The sequence below is a fragment of the Spermophilus citellus genome, assembly GCF_964194105.1.
Source record: "Spermophilus citellus genome assembly, chromosome: 15".
In the NCBI taxonomy this organism is placed as follows: Eukaryota; Metazoa; Chordata; class Mammalia; order Rodentia; family Sciuridae; genus Spermophilus; species Spermophilus citellus.
Genome location: NC_138195.1, coordinates 33,572,884 through 33,591,546, shown reverse-complemented (window position 1 = coordinate 33,591,546; position 18,663 = coordinate 33,572,884). Strand labels below are relative to the sequence as shown.

The 18,663-nt window shown below is 38.0% G+C and overlaps 1 protein-coding gene across 3 annotated transcripts in view; it reads right to left on the bottom strand.

Moving 5' to 3' along the window:
* Positions 1 to 2,707: 2,707 nt before the first annotated feature.
* Positions 2,708 to 18,663, bottom strand: part of BICC1 (BicC family RNA binding protein 1) — a 296,610-nt gene continuing 280,654 nt past the window's right edge. For 2 of the 3 annotated variants that reach the window (XM_081267022.1, XM_081267023.1), the window contains exons 18-21: positions 15,982 to 16,138; positions 12,764 to 12,924; positions 10,290 to 10,389; positions 2,708 to 5,277 (exon numbers count right to left, since the gene is read on the bottom strand). In XM_081267022.1, the coding sequence (XP_081123148.1) occupies positions 5,147 to 5,277; positions 10,290 to 10,389; positions 12,764 to 12,924; positions 15,982 to 16,138 (549 nt within the window). In that variant the 3' untranslated portion in view covers positions 2,708 to 5,146. Of the gene's footprint in view, positions 5,278 to 7,597; positions 7,677 to 10,289; positions 10,390 to 12,763; positions 12,925 to 15,981; positions 16,139 to 18,663 lie in introns of all 3 variants that reach the window. The other variant, XM_081267024.1, reaches the window with a different exon arrangement.

Sequence of the window (18,663 nt, the reverse complement as noted above, 5' to 3'; positions counted from 1 at the left end):
AACTTTGTTTGAACATAAATTGTTTTCTAGATGTTTTTCTAAAGTCTTTTAATGTCTAATTCCCACAGCCTTTCTATGAGGGATTAAGAAGTACTTACGACAGTGAGTTCAGAGTCATTTGTTTTCTCTGGCTTTGAAAAAAAGGGCCACACACACCCAATTATTGAGCTACTCTTTTTTTCCTCTTGTAGCTCATCCAAACATTCTATTATGAAGTTGAAACATTTCAGTTACTGTAATTTTTTCCTAAAGGTCCTGGTTCCCACACTGAAATTCGGCCTCTAAAGTAAGATGCAGATTCCAGTTCCCAAAAGCTGTTCCAAAACACACTCATGGACTAACCCTTGAGAAAGGGAACTTCAAGCTCTACTTGCCTCCTTTCAGAATGAGTCAGTCTTTTAAAAAGCAACAAAAATGTGAAATCCCTTGATGAAGTGTTTTTGAAGTGCCCTGGCCATGTCTGTAAGAATGGTCAAATATTATCTAACCGTTCACTTATTAAAGTGGAAAAGAACTAAACTTAGCACAAATAGAGGCAAACTGCTCCTTGGTGGAGGTTGCGGGGGGGGGGGGGGGATGGAGCATCTAGGGAATAGGAAACTCTTGGAGTGTGGTGGACAGAAAGGAATATAAATGAGGGAAATGGAGCATCTAGGGAATAGTTTTCTCTTGGTTGGGGCAGGGCAAAACATCCAAAAGTACTGAACTCTATAAGAATATGACAATTAGCAACAACATATGGCCATTGGAACTAACTCCACCCATCTGGAGAACCCAGATACCAATACACTAGAGAATCAGATTTAAAAGAAAGAAATATATCTATCTCCACCAAATACATTAGAGATTTCTATACAATGTGAGGTCCCTGGACTTTACCTTCAGGACAGTATTCTGACTTCAGCCTTCTGGGTCATGAGGGCAGGTGCTTAAGACTAATATTCTGGCAGAGGAAGTGGGCTTCCCCGCTGTGGTGTAGAAGACAAAACACAATGATGATGCCCAATGGGTAAAGAAAAAGATGCAGTTAAAGAAAAACCCATGCAGTAATAAGGGCACCTGCTATAAATTCAGTGCTATGAGCAGTGTGCTGTGCAAACAGATTTACACACAGCTCCCTCTTACCTTTCAACCACTCACAAAGGTAGGTGTTATTTCCATTTTATGGACAAGGACTCTTGAGACAGAGGAATTTTCCAAAGGTTTAAAGGCAACATCTGCATGCTTGTTAAACTACAAATTCTAGTCTCTTAATGTCTTGGCCAGATTACCTTGTTATCCAAAAGGCTGCCTGAGATGAATCAAGGAAGCTAACCTACCTGGAGCAGGAATTATAAGAGAACCGTGGCCTCTAGTGATGACCAGAATTACAAAATACATAGAATGTCAATTTATTATCAAAATTAGGTCAAACGCACTTTAACACTTCGAATTCATGTAATAAGTACCTGAGTCAGGTGAAGTTCCCAATGGACCAGTCATCTGAAGAGACTCTTTATTCATTGTTGTGTCTTGCAGGAGGTCTGCATTTGGAATTGATTTCTAAGTTGTTATAGCATGGTCGGGAACAGTGGTGGCAAACTCATGTTAAGGGAAACTTGATTTCTAGAAAGTACAATGTGACCTGGAATCAAGTCTACGAAGTTATGGTGCCTACCTAATGTAGAGTCTGACTATGAAAGTGGGGACACAACCCTTTTCGCCACTTATCCTTTTGAGAATGGGATTAGACCTGTGAAAACTAGAAAATATAAGGAAGGATAAAGGGGAAAGGAGTAGTTTGCATTTTAAAACACAGGCCTACTGCAATGTGATGGGTACTTCTCACAGTTTTGTTAAAAACTGGGATTTCTAGATGGCCCCAGAGTTTCCTTGGAGTATAATAAGCACAGAGGCCTGTCTGAAGGGTGGGGATATCACATCTCCAACCCCTTCTCATCAGCTTCACTTTTCTTCATTCAGAATGTCGGCTCTATGAGGCCAAGGGGTTCTGTTTTATTCACTGCTATGTCTAGACCAAAGCATGGTACTTACTGTGTACGTGTATTTGTATCTGTGCATAAATACAAATAAGTATAAATAATTTTTCATTGGGTCACTGGCAAGATTTCAAATTATTCAAAGAACTCTTAATTGTAGAACTTTCAAGAACCAAATAACCATAGATAATTCAAATAGAGATAATCCTGGGAACAAAATGGGAAGAGGACTATGTTTTCTTTAAAAATTTAGCAAAATTTCAGAATTACTAATGCAGTAGCAATTCCAGTTTGAGAATTAGTCTTCAGCGTGATAGATAGCACAACGGTCAGTCCCTGAAGTGTGAACCAGGGTCAGTTCTGGAGCGCCTTTGATGATGGATGAGGTTGTCAAAGTGGTCATACACTTGAGTCTTTAAAATAAAGAAATAACAAGAATAAAGCTGGTTCTGTAATGTTACTCTTTCTGTATGTACCTGTGGGTGGCCAGAGAAACAATGATTGATTACTGGTCCTAGATTCACTGGCTGAAATAAAGTGCCTTAACTTCTGGTTGAAAATGAGTTCTGTCAATGCAAAACAAGAGAAGAGAGTGCACATTCACTTCTACTGCAGAAACATCTTTCAACTCTACTGAAATTCGCCCAAGACTTAAAAGTTTTCTTTTAAGACAGGCAGAGAGCTTGTGTAAGTATTTTTTTTAAAGAAGACACATTTCTTCAAATAAGAGCAATACAAAGGGGTTATATAAATTTATTTCTCATGTAACAATTGATTAGTTTAGAAAAATTCCCATTTTCAATGTTAATTCCATCTCATTTTTTAAAAAGTCACTAAAAGGACAAAAACCCACACAAAAATACAATCTGTATCTGTTCTATATTTACAGATAACCAGTCACTATTAAGGCACAGATTGATTAAAAGTTAACATTTATTCAAATAATCCAAATATTTTGTGCATCATATAACACCGACAACTTTGTATACTGTAGTGTCATATTCCCTTATTGCATCAAGAGAAAGTGAAATAACGTCCAGTGTTTTTTATTTTTAGCCACCCTATTTAATCTATTTTAAGTGGGACAGTTTTCCCTTTGGCATAATATCAAAGTCTTCATAAAACTGCTGTCAGCTGAATACTGCAGATTCATTCCATCTTCCTTCTAATGCAAATACAAATGGTAGAGAGCTAGGAAACAAGCTCCAAATTATTATTATTATTATTTTGGGCAGGGGGCAGGTCTTATTTAAGAAAAAAAATTAGATAATCAAGTTGTTGGACAGGAAACAAATTGAATTGTTATTAATCCGTCACAGCATAAGTCAGGGAGCTGCACATGATCATCTGTATACATGTGCATGTTGTATTTGCAAAGAGAAGGATTACTCAGTCCTATATTCTTAAGCAGATTAGGTGTAGTTGAGGAGGGCAGCCCCTTAATGCCAGATAAAACTGTTAATATTATGACAGGCTCATGGTCTGTGCCTTCAAGGTTACATAACCCAAACTTTTTAAGTGAAAAATTTTCTGTGTGCAAAATATCAATTCTTGCTCTTTAAGGGTAAGACTTAGTCTTGGAAAAATGTCAGGAGTACCTCTTATCCCACATTTGTGTCATTCCCCCATGGTTGTGTAAGTTCATCTAATTCCTTTGGCTGAGAGCCCATGAGGGTGGTTTATGTCCACATAGAAAAGATACTGAACATAAATAATTCATTACAGGTAATTGACAATATTTCCTATGGGAAAGTTTTCCAACAAATGAATATAGTAGAAATATTGCTTTGAAGAAGGAAAGGCACTTGAGTGATTTTCTTCACTGATTGAAAACCCTTCATAAATCCGCAATAAGAAGTCTGGAAAGACGCAGGAACCAACATTGCCCGATTTCTTGGACTTTCACAGTATAAGATTGTAACAATAAATCTAGTCACTTAGAAAGCAGTCTTTTTTTTTTCCTTCAGAATTCAGCAATCTTTATAAACTAACCCTGAAGACTTAAATAGAGCCTTTCCATTCTTAACAAACATAAGCGGACAGTTTTAGGAAAGTCCTATGACCGTACAGAGCATAGCTAATGTGTGCATCATAAGAACCACAATCTTTTCTCTTCATAATGGCAACAGTGCTGTCTTGTCAGATGATTATTTTTCTTTTTAAATAAAGTGACAATCTAGGGCTCCAGTTATTGAATGCCGTCCATTCTCTACCATAAATCTCTAGTAAATATCAATTTCATCAATTATGTACTGTATGCTTATAATATCTAAAAATAAAGTTTGATATAAATAAGTGTCCTTTACTGGCAGTATGCTAAAAAATAAAAAATAAAAAACCCCAGAAAAACAAAAAACCATCCCTTTGCCTTCAGATAACCATTAAAATCATTTTAGCATTATAGGCAGCAGCTAAATACAATGACTGCAAAGGGTTAATATTGCAAAGTCCATTTGGTCTGTTTTTTGCACCTGCTACTGTGAACTAGTTCACTGCTATGTATTTCTAGGATGCTGACATGAATGAACAACAGAATTGGCCCATAACCAAGTGGACTCACATTTCCCAAAGTCACAGAATATTCTGCACAGAAATCAATATCCAGTACCATTTCAAACAAAAAAATGACTAAATCTGATCTGTACCAATATGTCAGATGACATAATTAGAGAGAAAAGTTCCACAGGACAAGAAATTAGAATATGTAAAGTGCTGAAAGGCCTCAATAAGTATTTTAAAGCAGTACCAGAAAATTCCACTTTGATTATTTTTTTTAAAAAGCCCCAAATACCAAAACAAGCCAACACAATAACTTCTAAGTTTTCTGGCATCCCACATGTCAATTTATCCTTCATTTAAGTACAAAAAAAAAAAAAAATCAGTGCATATGTTATATAGGTAAATAAAAACAGGAAATAAAGCCTTATCCTCAAATTCTGTCCCATTGCCATTTTAAAAAAGCAATCCACATTTGGTATTTTGTATGGCAAGATAAGAACATCTTCTCTCTTTTCTTCCTTTCTGCCACAAAGTACAGGTGCAAATAAGATACTTTGGTCCTGATACCAGACACCAGAGTGCTGAAGATGGTGTGAAGTGATGGCTGTTCAGAGATCTCCTGCATCCAACTCTACAGTTACTTGTGGGCATGTGTCTAGTGGGGACTGCTACCAGCGGCCACTGACACTGGCCATGTCTGAGTGGTACTGACGCGGTAACCTCCCACTTGCTCCACCTTCCAGGAAAGAGGTGCGTGCATTTGGTGGTTCAAAGAGCTTTCTTCGGTTTTTATTTAGTTCTAGAGAGAGGGGGAAAAAAAAATTGTTAGCTCAGTCCCATGTACTACAGGATATGGTATTAGAGCTCAGAAAATGGTGATGGAGTAGGTTTGGGGATAAAAAGTCAAATCTGGTGTGTGTGTTTGTGGGGGGGCAAACCAAAATCCTTTCAGTTAATGGTCAAGACATTTCTGAAATTCTACTAGAAAATCTGATTGTTAGAGGCAGCATATGGTAGCCTAGAAAAGCAAGGACAGCAAATAGCTTTTACTGTAGCTCGTAAACTCCCTGGGAGATTATGTCATTCTGCAAATCTTCTAACCATCTTAAACAGTTTGACCTACCCACAGGTCATTTCAGAGTGGGCAACCAAGGCTGTTAATGGTAGATGAGAAGACTGAGTACCAATGACACAGGTCATCACACTTAGTGAACTTATCCATGTCAAACACAGTAACCACTTCGTTACTGAAGTCAGATGGGAAAAGACCCGATACCCGAGGTGATTGGAGGAGTACCCCAGTGAAGCCACAGCCCCCATAGTTCCCAACTCATGAAATGTATGCTTTTTGAGTCAGAAACATGAAGTCCTCTTCAGTCAGAAATATGAAGAAGCATGTCAGGCTTCTTTGAATAAAAATTCAACTTGGCACAGCTTAGAAAATTAATACTTGAGAACAACCTATACTTGAATCCAAAACTTCAGGAAGAGTGAGGTACCCGTGTTTAATTGTAAAGAAATGAGAGTACTTAGAAAACACTGTTTAGTTTGTCTATCGCCAACTAAAGATGATTAACAAGAAAGGGGAAAAGTTCATTGAAGCAGACTACTTCATTTATGATGATGAGCCCCACCATCAACAGACCCTGGACTCACTGATGGAACTAGCTCTTCATACAAGTAAAACTGTCAGACTCTGGAAATCAGTTTCTGATAAACACCAAACACAAATATCTTCAGTTTCAAATGGAGTAGAAGTATTATGCAGTTGACTGGAAGTTGTCTTTCCTTTTCTTGAGGGTGGCTGGAACAGGTGATTCAATACCTTATGGAATTTGGTTCTTCAACCATCTATACACACCATCCCTTCTTGAATTCTGAAGTTACACCGTAATTATGGTCAGAGACATAATGCTAAGGATAAGACCACTGACAGGCTATATGTTTGTTTTTTTCTGCCCATATGGTCAGAATGATCTGGAGTTCCAAAAGATGGGTCAATACCCTTAACGTTGTCCCCTAATGCTTTCCAAAATGTACATTCCTGCCCTATAAGGGTCAAAGTCACAGTGGAGACACCTCTCTTCTGTTCATATGTAGTTCTTAGCAGAGAAGATAATAATGATTTACAAGCACTTTATATATGTGCTACTCAATTCCTCCCTAAAATTACCATTCTGTATTTTGTAGATGAGAAAACAGATTTTTAAAAATAGTGAAAGTCACTTGTCCACACATCTGCTAAGTGATGAATCTGAAGCCCCACTTCCCTGATGCAAAGTCAATGCTCTGAGAGACCCACCAAATGGAGAAGACCACCCAAGGCCTCAGGAACACAATCTTGAGAAAGTGGTAAGTACAGGCATACCCCAAAGACAGCATTATTTAATATTCAGAGTAAAATATTTATTTTTAAACAGAGAAATGCTGAAAAACTCTTTTGAAAAAAAAAATGGGGACAATATCTTTACAAAGATACATGCCAATGTGCATACTGAGGGCTACTGTTTCAAGTTCCTGCAAAATCACAGTAGCAATAACAATCCCATCAAAACTGAACAAGTGCATTTGTTAAAGGAAAAAACCCACAACTACAGCACTTCATATTCAAAGACAAATTTACAGGAGAGTCAAGAATAAATGAATCCCCTGGAAAAGTTTACCATGGTCACACTAGGAGACTATTTTCCATTTTCTTGCAGGGGAATAAACCTACAAATCAGAATACTGTCATAGAGAAGAAAAGGCAAGAACTGAGGCTCAACCTCATTCTTTTCTAGCACACACATGTGCAACAGAGCTCATGAAAACGACTGAACCACTAAAGACAATTTAAAAAAAAAAAACATTGAAGACTTTTTTTCCTGAAAAGTCCCATCAGCTTGAAAAAGTAAAATGGTAGTAAGGGAATTCAACCATACCCTAAAGATGCAATATCTAACAGATACATGTATATAATTTGTGCTTTGCATTAAAAAAAAATCTTCCAGAGAGGTCATCAAGCAAAGATCAAATCCTACTGAAAAGATTAAGGATTTTTTTTTTTTTTAACTAAAAGCAAACTCCTTCCTCTTTTTTTTCCTCAGTAAGCCTAAGGGGTAGTTTGGAAAAATACCAACCTTTTTCTTTGAAATTCCAAGGTTCACACAATCCTGGCAGCTCTCAGGATCTTGTTGCGGATCTGAACAGAGTCACAAACTAAAAGAATAGGTCGGGAAATGTTAGATCTACCTGAGGCTGGGATGAGAAGCCTGTCAGCAGGATTCTAACTTCCTATCACTGACTCTCTGCACATCTAGCTAAACAATCACTATGCTATGCAGAGAAATCTGTGGACTTTTACAAAATAACTAATTTGAAAAAAAGAAAATAAAGATTTAATTTATTCTTGGATCCATCTCTACAAGAGAGAAATTTGACCTCCTCCTATAATATTTATATGTTATCTGGGCCAAGACGAAAGCAAAACAAAAACCTCATACTTGCAATTATAAAATTTTAAAAGTGTGTTTGAACAAACTCTGTACCTAACCAAAGTGTAACTACAAGACAAATGTGAGTCAGGTCTACCTGGCTAGTCTGTGTCTATCCAGAAATGGAATGTTCTGGGACTATAAATGGATGTATTTGTTATCAGATAAGTTGAACTGCAGAAAGAGGCTTTCTGATGAAGGGTTTCTCACTAAAATCTTATTACTTGCAGAGAAAACAATTTACCAGGTTCAAACAAATGCACTCAAAAAAGTAAGGTAAAATCATCCTTAATCAAATACTTCATGCTGTGCAAAGCATTCATAAAGCATCTTATTCAACATCTCTAATTCCCTTTAAAAGCCAGAGGAGCTGTGAACCCCACGGAGGGGCAGTCTACAGAGGTGGCATACAACCTCAACAGACCCAACAACAACAACAAAAAAACTTTTTAAGAGGATTCAAAATCCTTTCTGATTATCCCCCTACTCCCCACAACCCAGAGTGAAAGGTACTGATATATTGCAGAATAAAGTTACTGATGATCCAGCTGCAACCTAGGAAACTATTTAGAGATATCTACTCATTGTTGAAAGCTTTACAGAGTCTGAAATTAGTGTGTGAAGAAAGTACTTAGTTTTCATTATATTTTCACTGCCATTCCATGAAACTGTAATGGAGTTCTGGAGTGTACACTTCACTGGTATAAGATTGCTGGCCTATAGATACAGTTTGGCTCAATTCATTAATAAAATTTCATCAATTTCACTTGCAAATTAATAAAAGAATATGAAAGCACAGAAGTTAATTTAAGTGTAGGGAATAACCCTCTAAGAATGAGCTTTATGGTAAACAAGTTAAATAAACCACCCTATTGCCACAAATGGTAAAAAAGAAAGAACAAGGGAGTATCATGCTAGTAATACTTACACTAACATTGTCTATTTCCATAAACCCTATCACATTACAGGAAAGGACAGATCTTAAAAATGGCATGTGGCCTTATATAAGCATCTATTCCAATTTATCTTCAGGATTAATAAACCAAAAGAGGCTTTGAAACTCACCCAAGTACCCACAACTTGGCAGAGACAGTGCAGTTTTTGGATGTAGTTTTCTTTCCCTATACTATGACGAATTATGAGAAAACAGGAATTATGCATCTATCTTGTGGTGTATCATTAATGCAGCCTCTTGGGTATATAAGGTCAAGGTAGATTTCTAAAACTGATGTGTGCAAAACTCTGTCCATAGAGGAGCTGAACAGTTGCCATCAGGAAGTACACGGGCAGAATTTCCACCTCTATATCAAAGCTGCTATGCTTACATCTGCTTCAGATCAAGGATTCCTTATGGGGAGGTGGGTAGAGTATGCAATGTGCTGCTAAATAAAACACCATGGAGGCTTCACATTTGTATTTGCTGATCTGATGAGTTGAATGCTGTCTGGAAAGAACTTCCACCAAGTGGATGTATCTGCTGGCCTTATGGAGGTATAGCCTGCAAGTTTCAACTTCTGAAAAAGCAAGTCATTTCTCTTGGCTTCTCCTGAATGTCTCTTTTTGAGAGACTGTACACATATATGATATTCAAGAGTCTTATTGTAAAAATCTTCCAAAACTAATCTCACCTCCCCCCATATTTCTTCATTCCTCTAAACACACTTTTGAGGTACATTACTAAACATTTGCCAACTCCTGGCTCAGCTGGTTCGATTACTTCCAAATGAGTGGCCCCCAATCAGATAAGCCTAGAGCATTGTCTAATACACAGAATAGGCAACAGATGCACAATGAAGTCTGGTCTCAGGAGGCAGACGTTATTGTCCTTCATTCTGTGACTGCCATTTGTGAGTCACAATTCTATTAAAACATTGAGAACATTTAAGAGTATCAAGATAAACCATCAGGTTGCAAACTACACCAAAGAATGTCCTTTTTGTCCTCAGTGCAGTGATCTTGGTTGGTGTGCAAGGACACACATTTGAATATCATATATAATCAAGAAAATTATTCATGAACCCAGTGATTATTTTGTGATTGCAAACAGGAGTATAAACCACCACCTCCCCTCCCCCATTCTCAAGTTCTGCATGGGGCAATTTTGGTTACATCTTTCTGAAGAGATCTATTGTAAGAAAAAGCATTGTTAAGGCAAGGCTAAGCAGGCCACCGCTTGGTGGAGGGGGGATATTCTCCACATTTGTCACACTGTAGGCAGAAGAACCCTCTGAACCTCAGAGTAGTATGTAAGTGGCTGATGAGAACAACCAGCCCCACCAGTTGAGACCACTGGCAGAGGTTTTTCCGATTTTAAAATGAGTTGAACATTAATATTCACCTGAGATTGCAAGCAGCATTTTCCTCCTGGCACCAAAAGTAGTAATTCCCAGCTCCTTCAGATCCTGATCTGTGAGAGTGAGGAATGTCTGAAGATCAATCTGTGGGAAAAAAATAACAATCTATAACCAATATATTAAGTACTTATTTTCTCCATCATTGTAGCATCAACTCATTATTATAACTATTTATTAATTATGTGATGCCTACCTCCAAAAACTAATTTTGGTGGCTAAGGGACAGAGGATTAAGAAATAAAATGGTGACATAAAAGTGATGATTCTAGCAGAAAACTTAGCTCTGAGCATCCTGGTGGCTATGGCAAAAAGGAAAATATATATCGTACAGAAAAAAAATATTTCTTAGCTTAGATTCTGGTTTGGTTAAGTGATTTTTTATAAGAATGAAACTAAGTGATATGACAGATGGTATCTTCCACTGTGTTGTACAGAAAACGGATAGAATTCCCAGACAATATCAGATTTACAGTTCACTTGGCTCAATCCAGAAAGCAGATTATTTCTAAAAATGGCAACAACAATTTTTGTGCCAAAGAATACAATTGTAGTATTCCTGCAAATACAAAGTATAGAGGGAAATAGCCCAATGATTCCACTCTTCCCTTTAAGACAATGTGAAAGACTAGAAAGGCAGTAGCCTCTGAAGCCAGAGCCTGGGTTTAGATCCCAACTTTGCCATTAGCAGCCGTGGGCACTTGGGATTAATAACACAGGGCTGTGGTGGTCACCAACTGTGACTGTAGATGTAAAGCAACATGTTCAGCAGAGGGAGTAGGCAACTGGCAGCTACGGTTGGTAAATAATGTATATTGATCTCATGAGGTTACTTAATGGGGGATTCTTATTAAATCATATCTAACTCTTAGAAAATATCCTACAAAAAGATTGCCAAATTTCAACACAACATTTAAAAAGTAAAATATACTTTTAATTAAATTATATTGACCACAATTTAAAATGTACTGATTTGATTTTTAAGGTACATCTAGATTTTATAAAACCTTAAGATCATTTATCACAGCTCTAAAGATATGTTTTTAGAAGTTCTGTTCAATAGATCCCACACTTAAGGCACGTAGGAAATGGTGTAGGCCACACTGTCTCTAGTACATCTCTGCTGTTGCAGCTTGAGAACAGTCACAGACAATACATAAACAAATGGGAGTGGCTGTGTCCCAATAAGGTTTTATTGACAAAATGAGACAGCAGGTTTACAGGCCACGGGCCTAGTTAATAAAATATTAGATAAAGCTATTCTGGCCATGCATGCACATATTTTATTTTTGGAGGAATGGAATACAAAGTATAGAATATAACTTTACTTATATTTCCTATTTGAAGAAACATAATAAAGTCAAACCTAGATACTGATGAATAACATTTTCTTCTGGGTCTGGACAAGTTAAACTACATCTGCCCTTGTGCTTCCCAGTCAGCTGCCCTCATGGAACCAGCAAGACTAAATAAATGGAGACAGCACTGTAAAGGGTTATCCAACCTAGAAATCCTTAGTTAAATGAACACTATCTTAGAAGAAAGAATATAAAATCAATTCCCTGAAATTCAGCATACACATGGCAATTTGGGTGTAACAAAAGCATTCGGTAATTAAACTTAATTATTTATTAAGCCATGGTCAATACATTGAATTTATGATACAAGAGACCTAATAATAAAAACCTTCAATTCTTTGTCAACTGGTACATGCCTGGGGAAGACTGACTTTAATTTGATGTTCCCAAGCACAAACTGAGCCAACAAGCACCAAACCGGGACTATGTCTCACTGTGAAAAAGAGAAAGTTACAGAACCGTTTTAATTTTCTGAGGTACTAGGTTTGTGTGTCCTAGTAACATGATGTTTCTTAGAACATATCATGCTCAGTTCTTTCTTCTGTATGTCAGTACATAGCAGGCCACGGCTGATCAGTTTGATCAAAATCCATAGTTCTGTTTCAGTTCAGGCAAATCCCAAGCAGTTATTTCATGAATAAATGAGCATATGAAAAAATACAATATTCTGTGAGAATATACTGATGGATCAAAAGTAGCTAAAGATATTATTTCAGGAGTTGTATTTACTTCTATGATAACAGACTCGAGGAGGAAACCCTGTGAGCTGCTGCAGTCTTGATACTGACCTTAGTGAAGCTGTGAATCCAACAGCTTCTATGAATCAGCAGAGCAGAGCTAGGTCTTTCAGCTAAACAGGCGGAGGAGGATGGCTAGGGTGCATTTTTGCAAACACTATTTTCTATATTTCTGCGATTCTATGTTTACTAGCTGCACTAAATAAATAAGAAATGGGCTGACATTTTCCTTAGCAGCAAGAACAAGCTATGAGATGTGAATAAGTACTCAATGACGGCACAGCCGTAGGTCAAGGAGTGATTTCCTTCCAGAGGCTGTCATACACACTACCAAAACAAAGACCAGGAAAATAAGTAACGACTGACCTCTTGTTGCTGGAAGACGTCTGTGTACTTGCCCAGGCCCAGTTTGCTGAAAAGCTCTGGGAGGTCAGAGCCTTTAAAAGAGCTGCTCAGGTTACAGCCATTGCTTCCTGTCAGCGAGGAAATGCAGTCCATGTAATTGCTACTGCTGAGATAGTGTTCCGCTGAAAGGCAAAGGAAAGACAGGCTGGAAGTGTAAATGCCCAGAGAGAACATGGTTTAATTAAAAGCTTTAATCACCCAAATATTTCAGATTTCATTGTTCAGCTGAACAGAGCAGTAGCTGCAGCAGTACAGCAATCCTTTACTGAAATATTGGCTTTTCATTAAGGAAATGCTGGTTATTGCTTTCAGGGAGGCTCTTGCCATTTAAAAGTTACACTTGGGAGGCAGAAATTCAGCAGCAGTGCCTCTGTAGTTAATAATCATTCATCATATTCTCCCTGAGCATTCAGAAGCATTTGCTCTTTATAATTGATTTGATGCTGAATTAAATGAGGAGTTGGAAGGAAGACACAATAATGTGTGGGATGTTATTATAAGTCCAGGTGCTTTTGGATGGCAGGTGCCCTCTCTATCTTTGCTTATGCTCTCTTTTGGTCAGGAACTATAGAATATTGCAACATATAAATCTCATTCCCTAGGAAAATAAAACTGTACAGCAAGTTCACTAAATAACACTTCTAAAATTAGGAGCGATAAGAATGATGCTGATGTTGCTGGGTTTAAATTATGACAGAAAATAATCGGTCTCTTAGGGAAAATCCTAGCAGTGATGCACAGGTTTGCCTTCCCTCCACCGATGATTTGGAGGGTGAAGTTTCTATACATTGTCTGTGGTTCTCAGACCAGGTGACAAACAAGGCTAGACAATGGACCATGGAACCATGTCAAGTGCTTCACCAGACATTCAAGTACCTTGCTCTGGAAGGTGGAGCAGAGTGGTGCAGACACTGCCCGCCTGCCTGACCAACAGCTGGCTCTTGCTGAGTGGGAAAGATGTTCTTACCACTACCAATGTAGCTTCAGGAAGGATTCCTAAAAGATGAACGATGAAGAAGACACTCCCTAAGCTAATCTGATCCATCTAATCTACTCTAGGGATCTGTGCATCCACCAGACCCAAGAATCTTGTTTTGTGCTGTTTTTGGTGCCATCAGTCACTCTCGCCAGTTGTTTTCATCTTCCAACTGAGATGCCCTTTATATACCTCAAGTGAAAGGAATTTCCTGATAAGTCATCTTTTTCTCTTAAAAAATAGATATTTTCTCTCTTGCAGGGAGAATGTGTAGGGAAAAGGCCCAAAACAAAACCCCGAATCCCACTATTAAAAGGTGAAGCAGAAAATATTGAGTGACCGGTGAGGTGCTGGGTCAAAGGTGACACAAAGCTGAATGCCATGAGCACATCAGAGTGACTGCTGGACTTGAGAACATGGAAGTCACTGGCAGGCTGATCATATGATCTATTGCGCAAATAATGAACTTACTTTTCAGACAGTAAAAGGGAAACTCCTGAAAACTACACTTGAGCAATGGGTAATAAACAGGGATGCCCAGGGAAAGGGAATTTTGGAGACCTTAACAAAAGAGTTAAGGAAAATTATCTAAAGCTGTGCTGTTTAGCATGATAACATTTGCAACATGTAATTATTGAGCACCTGAAAGAAGACTCATGGGAATTTAGATGCTCTACGACACACTGGACACTTTAAAGATTTTGCTTTAAATAAAGGTAAGGTAACTTTTACTTAAGAGAATTATTTGTGCCTCTGTTGGGCTAAACAGTAAAAACTAAAAGAATGGATATTAAAAATAAAATATTCTGTTAAATGCTCATAATGGCCCATAACTTTTCTTACAATATCTTAACTACTAGTTTCTACATCCTTTTCAAAACTTCTCCCACTCTTAAAACATTTGACAAAGGCCAAATAATTGGATTTCTTAATCATTCCTCTTTATTAGTGACTCCGCCATCTTAATTCCAAACTTCAACCACATAGTATAGTCAATTTTAATTATTCAATATAAAACAAAAGAAAGTAGATTAAAATTAAAAAAGAAAAGCACAAAACTAACTCCACTGGGTTATAGACTGAACATCATTTACACCCCTAGATTTATACCTGGCACCAGCCTGCCTCTTGGCCCAATCAGACTGTCAGAGGTGGAGGATCCTGCCAGTAACTATTAGGAAGCCTCCAGGTTGCTACGGACAGTGCACTTGGGAATGAAAGAATTGATCCTGCTTTCTTATTTAGTCTTGGCCAATGACATGATTGGTCTTTTCAAATCTGAGACTCCTGACAGTGCTGTTGACTTGACTGATGGTAACAACTGGCCAGTACTAAGTGTCTATGGAGCTCATCTAGTTTGCCTTTCTTCAAGTAGTCTCCAAATAACTCCAAGCTACATGTTTCAGAATTCCAAAATTTGTCAAAATCCCAGAAAAAAGGATGTGATGACTATGTGAATTCTTGTCTGTTTACCTATCTATATATCCCAGAACTACAGGCTTTATTGCAGACAAAGCATGGACTCATCCTGGATCTTGGCCATATTTGCTCAGACAGAACACCTATGCTTTAAAGTGAGATTACTGCTGTTTTACTAAGGCTAGTTGAGCTACATCTTATCAATTTAAAAAACCAAATCCTGCTCTTCACCTTCAAGACCTAAACTGGTCAGTCTTTTTTTTTTTTTTTTCAGTTGTGTAAATGCTAATTTGATAAGATTTCTCTCAAATATTTTCTTATTTGTCTTTTCCTCCTAATCTGGATGTTTCGGTATTATTCATTCCACAAACATTTACTGAGCACCTTCTAGGTATCAGACAATCTGGTAGGCATTTGAGAAAAAAAAATAACAAGACACAGCCTTACAGAATGCCTGGCACACGGGCACTTACTAAATATTTATTGAATAAAATGGTCTCTGACTTGCAGGGCTCAAATTCTATAGGGAGAGAGAGAGAGATAAATAAATCATGTACTTCAGGATAACAAGTACTAGAGTGAAAAGGTGTACAAAATGCAGTGAGAGGAGAGAACCAAATGACCTGCTTTCACTGGGAGACACAGAGAAAGCTGCACAGAGGAGGTGGCCCCTGGATTACAGCAAGCACTTGATGTCTCTGGAACCAGTTCAACATCACCGCATGCCAAATAAGCACATTCTAAGCTGATTATGCTTAAAAGTATGAAAAAAGTCAAAGCTCACTTGATTTGTTTTGTTTACGCTTGGGGCTGCTAGCAGAAGCCGCAAATTCACTGTGACTTGCGGGTCCTATTCCATTTCGGTCTCTCCAGTTGTCAGATTCGCTTCCGCTTCCCAAGTGCTCACGACTGTTGGACCGTGAGAGGGACACTGATGAGCCCTGTAAATGGTTAAATCCAGGTTAGGAAATTCCAAATAAAGTGGGTTTCTCATGGTGGAAGGAGAAACGAACCCAAGTTAATACCACCACTGTTTACTTCTTTTGCCGACGCTGCATGATGGTTCTCAAGAAGAGACTGGGTTTCCTTTCCATAGCTTTTGTCCTCTGGCAACCAGTGACACAGGTACTATAAAAGGTAAAGTATTTTTCCCTCCTTATGGGGACCTGGTTAGAGTTCTAGGAATACCCAGTGCAAAGAATTCCCTATAAAGGGGATTTTTTAATTTTGTAATTCAAAAAGTGATTCAAGACACTCTTCTCTACTTTTAGGAAACATAAAGCAAATCTTCCAGCTAGTATAGCAGAGTTCTTTGCCATTTTTTTCACACAAGGAGAATAAATGAGATCAGGATCAAGTAGATCCAATGCTTTGAGGAGAATCAAGCTCCTAGACCAACAGTCAGAGGTTGGATATGGGTCTGGAATTCCCTGTTACTCTCACCCAAACAAATAATGGTCTCTCACCAACAAAGTAGACACCTGGAATAATTTACCTTTTAAAATTCTTCAAAGTTATGAAAATAATAATTTAAAACAGTTCAAAATTTGCACTAGATTTGTATTTATTCATTCCTTTAATTATTTACCCATTCTCTTTCCTACATCTTTGGGACATCTTTGCTGACTTTTAGGAAGAGATATAGACAATTTAAGGCTCCTGAAACCCCAAACTGGAATCACCAGTGAAAGTATCTTTTATACTTCAACCAAGAAAAATCCTATGCAGAAATAAAAACACATGATTGAACCTGACAGTTACCAGAAACATTAATAATGAAATGGTGAATGGTACTTGCATATTACAAATGTTGGACTCTAAGCACTTTTTGAGTTATGTAACCACATCTAAGATGTGGTCTGTCTTAATTCACATAGCTACAAGAAATGGTTAAACATGGTGGTGGAAACATTAAATAAAACATAATCTTGTGATTTACTAGTTAGTTGTCTACTATCTAATCTAAAATATCTACAAAGAGCAGCTCTCTTCCACTCTTAGATTTATAAAGATTTAAAAGAATCAGGCACTCTCATTACTTAGTGCTGAAGAAGTTGAAAACCATCTTTGATTTCCAATGCAACTTTTTATTTGCTTCAAAAGATAGTAACCAGAGAATCACAGCCTTTGGTACAGGAGTCTCCTGTGTTTCTCCTTTGCTAGCAAAGCAACAAACCTTCTTTTTCCCTTTTATAAGATAAAAAAATAAAAAAAAGGTTGCTAATGCTTTTAAGTATGGGTGGCAAAAAAATTCCCAAAACTCTTTGTATCTTTGTTGATGGGACAGAGAAGGTTCAGATCAAAGCAGCCTTTTGTTTGACTTTTGGTGTCCCAATATAACATCAAGTGATTAGAATCATATTTTTGTGTCTTAGAGGAGACCAAAAAGCTTTAAAGTGCCTGCTTCTTATCTAAAGGAGCTCTTTGGAATGAACTGATTTCTTGGTAGCTGCCTGAAAACTTGAAAAAATTGCTCAAGTCTAGCTTCACAATAATACTGAATACAAAACTCAAAGTATCAAATTCTTGCCTCAAGCAAACTTTCTGGAACAGGGAATCCTTGGTCTCTGGAACACAGAGAAAACAGCTCTTATCTATCAGGATCTATTGGCCAAACATGCTTCTGCTTGTAGATCAACATTCTACTTGTTCATTTGGTTTTACCTTTTTTTTTTTTTTTTTGGAAAAAGATTAAGGGCTCTTTCCAAAGGAGAGTGGAGGTATTTCTAGTTACTCTACAATTTAAAATGATCAATGCTGAAAGCATAGCTGTGGTCTTAATAAAAACTATTCTCTCTACTGTTCCCAGGTCCTTCCCCACATCCCAATCCACTGAAGCAATCCTTACTTCTATGATTTCAATCCTTCCCTTATGGCAGAACAAAGGGAATGCACACACAAGCAGGTAGCAATCACTGTAGAAAGTCAGATGATGCCATGTGAGGGCTCCTGTCCCTTCATTTCAATAGCTGAGAGATGCATTAAGGGAAAGTCCAAGGCCCCAGAAAAATCTAGAATATCATTCTTAAAGAAAGCTGGATCATATATTTCCTTCAGCAGCATTTAAAAGGGCAGTGAAAAGCAGCAGCATACATGGTGAATGCCCATGCTCCAATCCAGCTGGTCACGGCTTCCCTCCCCCTCCCCCACCTCAGTGTGAATGGACACCAGCAGGCTTGTGAAGCAGGGTAGCGCAAGACAGGCAGAGCAAGAAAAGCCACCAGAAGGGGTTCAGTGACAGAGACAGGGTCCCCACACCTCTCTGCCCATAGCAAGCGGTCTATCTGACCTTGGGTAAAGACTGTAGCAGAAGTCTTTCAGGTTCCTATGCCCATTTTTCCATTGCCCCTCCCTTTAGTGTTGCATCCCCTTATTGCAGTGCTTCTGGAGGGTCATCAGAATCGTTCTAGGTTCTTGGTGGAAACACAGAAAATAGGTTGCCACTCACTCCCTACCTGCTGAATGA